The 13,161-nt window shown below is 42.5% G+C and overlaps 1 protein-coding gene across 8 annotated transcripts in view; it reads right to left on the bottom strand.

Moving 5' to 3' along the window:
- IQSEC1 (IQ motif and Sec7 domain ArfGEF 1) overlaps positions 1–13,161 on the bottom strand; it is a 379,636-nt gene that overhangs the window by 71,116 nt on the left and 295,359 nt on the right. For 2 of the 8 annotated variants that reach the window (XM_067303824.1, XM_067303828.1), the window contains exon 1: positions 27–126. The exons of the other annotated variants lie outside the window; for them this stretch is intronic. In XM_067303824.1, the coding sequence (XP_067159925.1) occupies positions 27–91 (65 nt within the window). In that variant the 5' untranslated portion in view covers positions 92–126. Of the gene's footprint in view, positions 1–26; positions 127–13,161 lie in introns of those variants that run through there. 8 annotated transcript variants of the gene reach the window in all.

Below are 13,161 nucleotides of genomic sequence, written 5' to 3'. Positions count from 1 at the left end.
CCCCGCGCCGCCCCGCCGGCGCTTACCAGCTGTCCAGCTCCAGCTCCAGCAGCGACTGGGTGCGCTCCGAGCTGCAGTGCAGGCACCACATGGCCGGGCCGGAGTCGCAGGCGGGCAGCCCCGCGCCGCCACCATAGCCGCCCGCCGCCGCCCCGCCCGCCCGCGCCCCTCCGCGCGCAGCCCGGGGGGCGCCGCCAAGCCGCGCGGGCGCGCGCCCGGCCCTGGCTCGCGCCCCGCCGCCGCCGCCGCCGCCCGCCCGCGCGCAGGCGCCGGCAGCGCCAGGCCGCGCGCGGGCGAGGCCGGTTGCCCGGGCAACGCGCGGGCGCCAACGGCCGCGGCGGGCGGAGGCCGCCTCGCCTCGCCTCGCCTCGCCTCACCTCAGCGCTCCCGCCCCGGCACCCGCCGCCGCCCGGGCACAGCGGAACCGGCTTGTAACCGAGATTAACGCCCGGGGAAAAAAATATAATAAAAAATAAATTACTCGAGCAGCCGGAGAGGCCGCCCCGGGGTTCCACACAGCTCGGGGTGGTGCGACGCGGCCCCCCAAAACACGCACCGCTGGAGCACAGGAGCCGGCGGAGACCCCGGACTTGTTCCGCACTGGTCAAAGAGCGGCTGTCCCACACCTTTCGTGGGCTTGTTTTCCCTGCCCACTTTATCTGCTTAAAAAAACCCCCAAAAACTCCAAGCATCTTTTAAACTATTTTAAGTGCTGCATTAAAAACCATATGTTGACACTTGCGGCATCCGAGAGGAGCAGATAACCCCCCTGTGACAAAGGGCTTGGCTGCCTTTTGCCTGGAGCTTCTGCAGCCACAAGTGAGGCCCGAGAAAAGCCCATGGAGAGCGCAACACAAAATAGCAAAGCTAAAAATATTTCAGATGCACCAGAATAAAAACAGAAAAAATAACTTAGCTTCTTTTTAAAAAAAAATCTAAATGCAATGACAGCAGCTGTGCTGGTGGCAAGTATTCCACTAATTTTCCATACGCTTACTCCAAGGCATGCAGCTAGGCAAGGCAATTGAGCAATTTTGTCAGCACCACAGTCACTCAAAACAATAGCATCTAAATTTCCCTGTTATTGTTCTGACTATTAGCACAATAATCCAAAGGCTGCTTACTTTCAATAAAACATTTTATATCTATATATATTACACTAGCATGCAATTGTTAGAGGTTTGCAGTTTTGCAAGGCAAAACATGAGCTTTGGTCCTGTGAAACACACATACAGCAAATCTACAAATGGTAATGCATTAATGGCCATCAAGGCCTGGTGGCAGGAGAACAGACAGTTTTGTGAGGAATGATTGATTTATTTACAGAAGAAATACAGCTATCAAAACTAGAATTTTGGATAAAAATGAATAATTCAAATGAGTTTTAAGGTCCTTTCATCCTTTGCTGTCCCATTATATCCTAGCCTAGAAAGACTGTAGATTTTGCTATCATTTTCTATCTATTTTAACACATATATTTTAACAAAACTGCTTATGCCTCATGATGCTTTCCAAGCCTTCCTCCCCAAAAACCTAGAAAAGCGAAGTGTCTACAGCGTATCTGAAGATTAACCCAAGCTCTGAAAGCCTCGGGAATAAGCCAGTTCCACCACTCGTCTTTCCCAGTGAACATCACCAGCTCACCCGTCTTGTAGTTTGGAAGAGAACTTGCTAAGTAGTTTGGAAGAGAACTTGCTAAGTACGAGTTTCTTTGGCAGATTATTCTTACAGCACGCTTAGCTTTACAGGACAAGAACAGCCCAGCTGAAACTCCACCATAAATCCAGCAGATAAATAGTGCTACCTACAGGTATAAAGAAGTTAGTATTTTGAAAAACAGTAAGTCTCCTATAGTTAATACCCTGCAATAACACAAGAAAGCAAGACAGGTTTTAAGTTTTGAGTTTCCTGTGAAAATGTTTAATGGAGTCATCAAAAACACTTGCTTTTCAAATAAGTTTCTCTTCATCAAAATAAGCATTATGTCTATATAAGCTGGGCAAACGGCCTAACCACAGACACTCCTGGGCTGCATTCGAGGCCAGAGGACTGGAGAACGGGAAGCTAATTAAGAAAACAAGAACCATTCTTGTAGGGTGTTTTTCTGTTTTATTTTTTGGTAAGTTCACCACAAAAGGCTTCATTCATAATCATTTGCACAATATTTATTGAAGTTTTATGTGGGGACAGAGCAATTTCCAGTATACTTTTTAGGAACAGAAATATTCCAGCAAATAAAAGAAACAATGGCTGATCTCTGCAGTTTGGGGAAACTCTAAAGTTTAGTTAGAAACTGAAAATGTTGCTCAAACAGATCTGGTACAAGAAAGAGCATAATGAAAGGCCCAGCTGCATCACTGTACTGTATATACAACATACCTTTTTTTTTATAACACACGCTATGAGAGCTGATCACATCTTTCTCAATAATAAAAAAAAATCAAAGCAGCTTCACTTAAGCCCAGTTAAATATTTAGATCTAATATGCATTTTGCACAGTTTCTTAAGGAAGCATTAGGTATAGATTCCACAAAGCATATAAGCATAGATCTAACTAGCTTTAACTGAGACTGAAATGTGTTAAAGATATGCCTACAATGACCACTTTGACAGTAATGTTAAAGCAAGTCAATAACCAGCGACTACTTACACTTGCAATGCCTCCTTTCAACATCCAGCGGTTGTCCAGACCGACTCGCCACTACAGAAGCCTCTGACATTGTATCTAAAATTTCCCGGGGAAGCTGAGTCTCGGATAGACAGTTCCGAGCAACAGTCCCACTTTTTTCTGGTCCTGACTCTATGCCCTCCCACATCAATCATTGTCTCTTCTTGTAAACAGAGACAAATCCAAAGCAGACAGAAGTAGTCCGCAGGTCAATTACTGAAAGGAAATCGGTTACCCGAGGAGGAACCAAATGCAGACAGTTTTAGCGCAGGCTATGAAGGAGAATCTGCACTGGAAAGGGCAGCTCAGACGTCGAAAGTAGTCACAGAATTAGCTGAAGAAGATGCTTTGCTGAATCCATTTCAAACACAATCTTCCTTCTATGTTGGTATGTGATACCAACATACCTCCTGTTTCAAATACTATTTCAGTTATTGTTGTAGCTTCTCCCCCCTCAATTTCAACAATCCTAAATTCTCAAATTTGTTTTGACCATTCTGCTACAAAATTTCTGTAGCGTTTTAGTGACAGTCCTTAAAACCCAAGGTAGAGACTAAACATCAAGATCTTGTACATATTCAAAATATAATTTCTCTCATGTATTCCAACAGGGGAAATTAAACGCAGAAAAACAAATTCTTGCTGCACTAGGCAGATGGCATTGTGGTTTGTGAGTCAAGGCAGCCTCATGCAATTATTTTTGGAAAGCTTTTTTAAAATGTTTGTTTTTAAACATTCCCAAACCATCTTCACTGAGCCATAATTCATACTGTGTAAACTATCCTCAGTCAGGTAACAGGCTGTGATTTTTCATAGAGACCTAGGCTTGACTTTTTGGGACAATTTTTTGGAAGTACATAGCTACATATTTTTGCTATCCTGACTAGACAGGTGCAGTGCTGTGTGCCAAATATATCAAGGTGGTGTTTCTGGCCTCAGAAGAGGGGGCCAGGGGAGGGTCTTCTAACAGCATGGAGCCAGTGTGGGTTTTTATACCACTTTATCCATCTGCTCTTTGTGTAGGAAGCTTTGGCCCCACCAGCAGGCCATGCAGAGGCTCCTATATACTGTTGTTTTCCAGCTGCCATTGACACCTAGCTCACATTCAAGCTGCTACCAAGATATTGTGGATATATGTACTGCAGGGTAAGGAGACAAGAAAGGAGTATCCTTATTCCCTTCAATTTCTGGGAGCAGAGCTAATAGTGCAACACAAAACTATGTTTGCTCCATTAGAAAAAGATCAAGCTGACTTAAGAAAAAATTAAGTCACTAGGAAATTTCTGTGCAACAGGAGCAAACAAAGGTTTCAGACTGTGAACTTATCTTCACTAGATCAGTCCAAAACTTACGGAGGTGAAGGATCCCAAAACCAGCACGTCACAACAATGACAGCGGCAGCGGGAGAGCTCAGGACTGACAACTCATTCATTATTCACTGTAGTAGTTAGTTCACTCACTTGGTACCACCCCCGTTCGCATTTCACTGTGACCAGGAAACAGTAGACTTACAAAGATAGCTCCATTTTTGTTACCATTATTATATTTATCAATGTCTCAGTAGAGAATGTTATCCTTAGACTATTCAATCTTCCTTGCTAAAACTAACCACATTTTGTTTCTAATATGGAAGTATAATTAAACCTTGATTTAAGCACAACACACTGAAATTTTGGGTTATCCAGTAATTTACATAAATCACTGTTATTTAATGTGTTAATAGCTAAGATAAGGTTTATAAGCCCCCAGAGTGCAACAAACTCAATTTGTAATTAAGAGCACACAGCAATTTGTACAACATGTCATCTAAATCTACAGTAATTATGACCCTGCTTAAGAGTAATTCACAACTTAATCACATTTAATACACCATTATTTCCAAGATCTAAAAGGCTGAAACGGGTATTTATTTTGCATTTTGCTTAAATAAAAGCAAAGGCTTATCCAGAAAACAAAGAGAAAAAACTACCAGGGAGGATCTTCCTTCAGAGTATAAATACAACCAGGAACCGTCCTACAATAAAATGCATACACAGACCTAAATGTTATTCCTCTCATGCTGGACTTTTGGGGGATATTAGTTCATTTCCTAGAATCCAATTAATCCCTTGAAACAAATTTGCTAACCTATAACATGGGTCTTCCTCCCCTTCCTCCATGAATTCTCTGCATCTCATACTCTCCCTTCAGCCTGTACACCAGTGAAAATGAAGTGTTCTTTAACAAAAATTAAAAAAAAAATCTTGTGATATATCAGTTACAAGGGTGTACTGCACATGAAATGCTCTTTCACAATATTCACTTTTGGTGTGTGATGATTATCAACAAACATTGATTCTCTAACTGTAAAAAACACAGTATACTGTGATAATTTTTCCATATGACCTGGAGTTTCATATGAATTACCAAATATGCCATGCAATTCTTTATAAGCTAACACTTTTCTATATTCACCATACTTTTGTATGCCCCCAAATGGATTTCTTACCATATCTCATACAAAAAGTGCTTAATTTCCTTTGGTAGCGTCCTACTTCTTCCCCCCCCCCCTTTAAATTGATGTACAAAAATCAGTGTTAAAACAATAGCTACAACTTTGCTTTATTTTTTAAATGAACTTACAATGCCTTTAAATAAACACATCTGGGAAAAGGCTTTATGGTGTCTGTTGCTATGGAGCAGGCAAAACAATGAATCTTTGTAGTCATTTTGCTCTTCTAAGAACAGATCCAAAGCCTATTAAGGCAATGGAAATCTTCACTCACTTCAAGGGGATGTAGACTAGAAACTGTACTTTTCAAGTGTGTACCTCAAAGAAACCCTTGCAAAAAATAAAACAGCATTATCCCTATGTGAAAGATGCGAATACTGAAGCACAAAGAACATAAGCCCTAACAGAAGAAAATTAAAATAACTTTTCAAAGTCACCTGGCAGATCAGTGGGAAAATTGAAAGTGAAACACAGATCTACACATTCCTGTTCTTTTACCATCTTGCATAAAACAAGATACTTTACTTTGGAGCAGGGGAAAAGAAAACGGTCCATTGTTGGCTTCTGAAAAGAAGCCCTGCTGGAGTCTGCAGTAAACTCTCTCCTAACCTCTGGTTAGGAGATTTGGATAAGGGGCCCAATTTTGGAGCAAAAAAGGAATTTTCATAAAGATAAAGATATTTCAGGATGCTAAGACACACTCATTTATGCAACGTGTAAGCATGCAAACCAGACAACTACATAAACTATAGCAGGTTGTAAAACACAGACAAAATTTTAGAGATGAGAAAAGCAAGCCATAAAGAGGATTAGATCACAGTCAAACCATGAGACCAAAACCAGGATTCCTGATGCAAAATTCTCTTCTGTCAATACTCCGAACTGATTTTATCCCTCAAAGTCAGAGGTTGATCCTACAAACCCTTGCTTGTGCCAAAAGCAAGCGTAAACAACATTATTTGGTGCACTCCAATAGGGACTGATTATTTACATCCACAGGAACAGCATCTGAAACAGTATTAAACAGAGCTTTTATTTAGTACCGAATTTAGAGATTTCTTTGAGAACTACAGAAAACTGATCATGCTGCTTCTGAGCTAATGTTTTTACCTTCTCTGGTTCTGTCTCTGCTCCCCTCAGTGCGGCTCCCAGCAAGACACGCTTCTGGCGTGTCACAAAATTCAGCAGTTACTAGAAAACTGCATTTCATTATAATAATGCCAAAATATTTCAGTTTCTTTTGACAGATCCATAGGCATGCGAGATGATTAATTTTTTGTGTGTGAATAGCATGTGACCTCTCTTTTGAAAAAGTTTTCGCAGCAGGGGGACCCTTCTGCAGTCGTCGTGTTTCCAGCACTCACCCCAGCAGGGAAGCTATACCTGGGAAACAGAGGCTGCAATCTTGGTCCTTCACTGAGCGGTGGTGGTTCTTCAGGAAAAGCCACTTTCCTCCCACAGATCTGCCGAAAGAAGGTTAGTGGATGCCTGGAAATCCTGGAAATCCCCCAAGGAAAGTACAGAAGTGGAGAAGGAGCCAGAGAGCCCCTTTGGAAAGAGGCTCGTCTGTGAGCCAACGAAGGCCGTTCGATTGCCAGGAATAGTAGATCAAAATAGAAGAAAAGAGAGGGAAAACCTTTGATCTGCTTTTATGGGCACTAAAGGCAGGACTCTGTACTGTGAAACTAGGTACCTGGTGTTTACAACTCTGCCGATACCATTATACACTTAATAATCCTTTGCCTCTTAAGATTAAAATGCGTACTACAGAAGCGCCTTCGTTTTCTTCACTTTCACTGCCAGGTTTGTGCTGATGCATCTGGACTTGCTGGGCAGACACGGGAGAGCTGGCGGCTCAGCCAGAGCCCTGGGACACGAGGGCAGCGGGTGGCAGGGCTCAGCTGGCTGGGAGCCGGAGCGCCGGGCCCCTGAGCCACGCTGCGGCCCAGAAACCCGGAGCATAAGGAATACACGCTGATGCACGAGAAACAGCGAACCTCACAGAGAGCAAGCTGAAACCACGAGCTCCCCTGCCCTTAGTCCTAGTAAACCTTTTTTGGAGAAACGCTGCAGTTTTGCGATCAGCCTGAGCTGGTGCTGCCCCAAAAGACATGGATTTACCTGCTCCTCTGACTCTGGTTCTCGCCTCTGTGCGCTCCCCGTTCCCCGCGAGCAGGCGCAAGCATTCACGTGTTCGTGTGGAAAATAGCACGAAACCAACCATCTCTTGGCAGCTTAATTTTGGATCTAGTATGTCTCCAACCTATATGAGCTGAAACATTTATGTCAAAGTTGCACACTGAGTATCAACAGTACCGATGAGACCCACTGGGCATGTACTTAAGACAGAAAAGAAAAGCAGTGCAAACTTTTGCTTTTGTTTTTTAAGCCTTAAAGTATTATATCCAAATGAGAATATAATGGAAATATCATTATGATTTGTGACATTCGAGTATTGCTAAATACAACTGCTAAAAAGCCATAAAGGAATTCACTGACTGATGATACCAAATGCTCCCTACACAGTCCATGCAATGGTTAACACACTTGTCACTGAATAAAATATCTTCAGATGAGGTTCGGCAAAACACGAACATTGAGATGATTCATACAATCCAGCTAGCTAATGCACAGTATATTAACACTCTTGAAACACCTTGTGTAAACCAACTAAAAATGAACCATTCTTTAAAATACACACACACACATAAATATATATATATATATATATATACATACACACACACACACACATTCATCTAGGTTCCCTGCAGCCTCATCTCCTCTCTCTGTTTTATGTCAGTAATAATGTGCTTTCTGGGAAAGGAATTTCTTTGGGATTAATGGCCAGCCAAGATTAACAGTGCTTGGTTATGCTTCATATAATCAACATCTTCTCAATAGCTCTCAATCCCCAAGAAAAGCGTACTTTTGTTTTCATAGAATTTAACAGACTTTGTTTGGTTTAACAATTTACGATTTTGTAATAGGAGTGAGCTTGTGGGTGCATATTGTGCATCAGGCATACCCTAAAGTCAAGTGCAGAAATGCATGACCACTTTCAACATGGCTTTACTAATATTTTCTGATTCTGGAAAATTCAGAACTGTGTTTCTTCAAGCAAAAATGTGAAGAATCACAAACCCCACAAATACTAGCTGAAAACTTATGAAGGTAATTACTAGCTAGTATTAAAATGCATACCTGAATGCTGCTAATTTATGTTCAGTATAAAACTGCCTTTATATTAGCATTTGTGTCTTCTGGCTCAGTACAGTATGCTATCTTGAGAAGGCATGCGTGGAGTACAGAGCATGTAGAAGGACATATTCTCCAGGACTTGCCTTTCTGCAGCAACATTCTGAACTCGGAAAGTTTTCTACTTGAAGCTCAGATTGTGTTACAGTTGTTTATTTTGATACCAACCACTAAGTTTAAACTATGTTGCTACAATGACAAACATCACTGAAATGTCCCACAGATAAATGAAATAGTTGTCTGAAGTCCAATTTTAAGGTAAAGGCATCTAAAGAAGTTACTTCTTTACTGACTGCATATTTAAATAAACCATTATGAAGGAGGTTACAGGGCAAGTCTCATTATTGACTTAAGGAAATTATATTTGAAAGTATTTTAGTAAAATATTGTAAAAGTTTCAGGATTGGTGCATGACTATACAATATGAAAATTATTAATTCAGGAAGGGAATTTATCTACATTCATATTTTACTTGTTGAATGCACCAGTACAGAGAGACACTGTGTCCCTCAATCAGATAAAAGACTTAATTCAAATGCAGAAACATTCATGGACAAGGTGCTTCCTTTTGGCAGACACACATTCGTAGGCAAACTTCCCGATACTGCTGCTGTCCTGTGCGGGCGCCAGCGTCCCATTCGCAAAACGCCCTGGAAGTCTGATGCTTAGAGTTGCGTGTTTAATGCAGCAAAGGGGGATCACTAAGGAAAAACCCAAACCCCAAACCACATTCGCCAAAGATCACATAGCAAAGTGAGTAACTGGACGAAGGTCAGCCTATATATTTATATCCTAGGAAACAGCTGTGGCATTGACAATACCACTCTGCGTGGTAACCAAGTACGAGCCTCCACTAATCGAGTAAGTCCCTGGACTCTACTCAGTAACCATAAAAACTCTTATGTGGACCAGCTGCAAGCGGGGAGTGGAGGAAACAACATTTAACCCTAGTGTCAATTATGCAAACAAATATTGACTTTTTCCATGGTAGCTGTTACAGCTAATAAAACCTTCGAACGCTATTCTGTTTTAAGACAGATATAAAATAAGCAAAAATACAAGAGGAACCAATAAACACACTTCAGAAGAGAAACATTCCATACTAACACAGAATAAATAGCATTAAAAAGGAATATTTTGTTCTGCAGTTTTGTGCAGCTGAGGCTGGAGGGCTCCTCTGCAAGCAGCCCAGCATGTTCCTTGTCCTCTCTATCGAATGTCGATGAACTCTCAGAAAACAAGACTGGGCAACACTGGCCAGACTTTTACAGGGAGGTGGGACACGCTCTGCCTTATGCTTTGAGTGCAAACGTGCCAGCCCTGCCCCAGCTCTGAGCACTGGAGCTGCTGCACCACCGCGCCGGGACGAGGCACGTGGCCTTGCGCACGCTGGCCTGCTCACTGCAGCCGTGTGGCTTCCAGCCAGCTCTGAGTTCTTATACCTGCAAATACATCCACCAGGCAGCCCCTTTCTGAACTTGAAAATGAAGAGGCAACATGTGAAAGATTTGGATAATGTTCAATTATTTCTTTAGGCATTATTAAACAGGAGAGGAAAGAAATGATCAGAAAATATGGAATTAAATTTATACTGGATTTTACACGCAACACATCAGGAATTTAGAAGCAGGTTATGCGTGACTACAGAGTAATAAATTCAAGGATAAGGAGATTTTAATGTTTAATATTTGTTCCATCACGCTCCCTCACAGATTTCTCCTTAATACTACCCTTAGCCTGTCACCCTGAGCATGCCAGGGCAGGACACAGACACGCACTTAGCTAGGCACATACGCACCAAAACACTCCTTCCAATTGCCCGATTTCTAACAGTGACCTATCCTGGTACGCCAAGGTAGGACAGGGACCAGGAAAATTGCTCTTTGAAACTCCTCAGCACAAACCACTGCACCTCGTGAAGGTGCCAGACTATTCCTCGCTGGGCTAACGCACAGAAAACTAATTACACTTGCTAACAGGTTAAGGGAAAGAAGGGACAGGTCCCCCCGCTGCTGGACCCCAGGGACTGCTCAGGAAGCAGCCCGGGAGACAGACACTCTCTATTTAATGGCTCGTACCAGATTTGCCTTATACTTCTGTAAGGCGTCGTTAGCAAAATACCAACAGAAGCAGCAATTTGCGTGTCTCCGTGCAGGACGCGTTTATTCAGAAATGAGCAGGAGATGCTTCCCGCCTTTGCTTCCTTGCAGCCGTGCACAGCTCCTGACCTCTCTTACCCAGTGCTGTGTTTGGGCACAGCTGCACACTGACCAGAGAGGTAACGGCAAGACACTGGGGTGCTTGGTTTTCACCTGTTACAATTATTACTTACAACAGCCCTTGCTTTGAATCCAGATTAAAAAGACATTAAAAAAAGATATACGTTCCCCCCACTGCACACACACACTTGGCCCAACATAAACCCGTGGTGTCTGAAGTGGGCGCAGTCGTGTCTCGTTGGACGGCACAACCACCACGGTGCGCCAGGCAACGAGGCCTCCCCACAGCCCGTCTCCTCTCTCACCGGGCTCCCACCTACCCGAAGGAAAATTGCTGCTGAACACCAACCACCACTTGCCCCACAAGTTTTCAAGGATAAAAGAAGGGACGTAAAATACACTTCTGTTTATGGTGTAAGTCATTGCTTTCAAAAGGCAAAAATGGCAAAATAAATCATCACATTTTATCACCCATAACAGAGAGGTTACTTTGCAATACACTACATTACTGAAGGCACGTTTGACTTTGATGGACTCCTTGCCCTATTGCACAAAATATTTAATAAATCAAGTCTCATGCAAACCTGGGTTAAAAAGAAAATGGAAACCCATTATACTAATTAATTACCTGGAATAGTTAATGCTAGGTATGCACAAGGGCTTTCAAACGCAGACTATTAGTTTACAGAAAGAACTGCCCCCAGTCTCCTAGGAGAAGCTGGTGAACCACACGGAGGTTAGAAACAGGAAGCAACTTCAATGTATATTAATTTGCTTTGCCACTGTGAAGAGAAAAACCTTTCTTCCTCTAATCCACGTGTCTGCAATACAGACTGCAGCAGCGTGGCAAATAATAATGACTCCTGAGCTAATAAAGAGAAATAAAAAAGAATCTGTTGTAAACGGGTGATCTTTAGAACTCATCGTATGATTATTCAGTGAACTAGTTTATATCAACATTACTTATCTTCATTAATATGGAGGAAAGATACTCGGGACTCAAAGGGACTCCGCAAATTCTCCTCCTCGGCTCAACACACGCAGGACTGCAAGAGCACTGCCAATTTAATCAATTTGTATCCTTTCATGTTGACTGACTAGAGAGATTTCCTCATTCTCTAGGGCTGAATTTATCGCTGTATGCTCAGAGCTGTTTGTCTAGAAACCAGAAAACTAAATTATAAGAACATTTTATTTTCTTGAAGGGATTGCACAGTGGTAGCTGAGGGCAGAGCATGGCCAGTGGCATGCAACTGGTACCAACCACTACAGACGTCCAGGGGGTGGGAGAAGATGGCTGCAACGCCACCGCCGCAAACAGTGCTGTTCTGGGCAAACCTGACCACTGCTTTCCCATCGAATGAGCATGGCAGGTACTGCAAGTACAGGTGATGACGAAATAGGCTATTTCATAAGACTGGAAGTCCCCTAGAGAGACAGACTGTACAAGTTTCTAGTACAAACAGTATTTTACAGACTACAGATTCAGACTCCTACCCTAAATCAAATTTATAGCTAAGCTTAGGGTGCAAAAACCGCTATGCACATTCGCAGGAGACAATCGAGCAAACCGCTTGCAGACCCCCGTGCACTGTCAGGGGAACCAAAAAGGGTGAAACCAAAGAGGTGGCATAACCTACCTAACACATTTTTTGGCAAGCCTGTTTTCAGGTATTGCAGATATTTTCTTCTCAAACACGAGAATAAATTTTACCCTTGGTGGAAAATGAGAGCTGAGAGAAACCTCATCTACTGACCTACATGCAAACTCACCTACCCCCTCCTAATTCTCCAGCAGTGTCCAAGAGCGTCACCTCGCCGTGATGCACAGGTGACCAGGTCTCTTTGAAATCCATATCTATAACCTGCAAGGGACATTAGCAATATCCTGTACTATCAAAACACCCAATATCATTCACCATGGGCAGACTATTGCTGTTGGCCTGAAGTCTGTAACAAAAATAACCTATTGAGCTAGTAGTTGGACTTCTGACATACTCTTGAAATAAGGAGGAGTGCCCAAGAGCGAGCTGCACACCCAAGGAGTACACCACTGAACGTGTGCCTTAAACTTAAACCTACGGTTATTCTGGTCCTGCTTGCAACCCCACTGAAAAGGAGGAAAAAAGTAGAGAACAAGCATTTAGTTACATATTTAGTTATTGCCTGAAACCCTTGGTATTTAAGTCTCTTCCTAGAGAAAAAGGGAAAAGTGAAGATAACCGTAGCTGATCTCAAAAAGAAATGTTAGAAACCTTTCACAGGTACTCGATTGGATCACCAGCTTGGATATTATGCCACCTTTCGTTTAAATTAGGAACTGCAAAGCAACTGAAATATGAAGTATTGATCAACCAGCTAAAAATTATCCTAACAAATTCAGTCATACCTCACTTAAAGTCATGCTATTTTTCTTCTTATCAAAAAAAAACCCTATAAAAATTCATTTTTTATCTAGCTACTCTGCACTGATTTCAGAATAACTTTCAGATACTCTCAGTTGACAACAAAATCCTTCAGTTATT

Source organism: Apteryx mantelli, chromosome 12 (assembly GCF_036417845.1).
Source record: "Apteryx mantelli isolate bAptMan1 chromosome 12, bAptMan1.hap1, whole genome shotgun sequence".
Taxonomy (NCBI): Eukaryota; Metazoa; Chordata; class Aves; order Apterygiformes; family Apterygidae; genus Apteryx; species Apteryx mantelli.
Note: the sequence above shows the minus strand (reverse complement) of the source record. Positions and strands in the feature narration are given on the sequence as shown.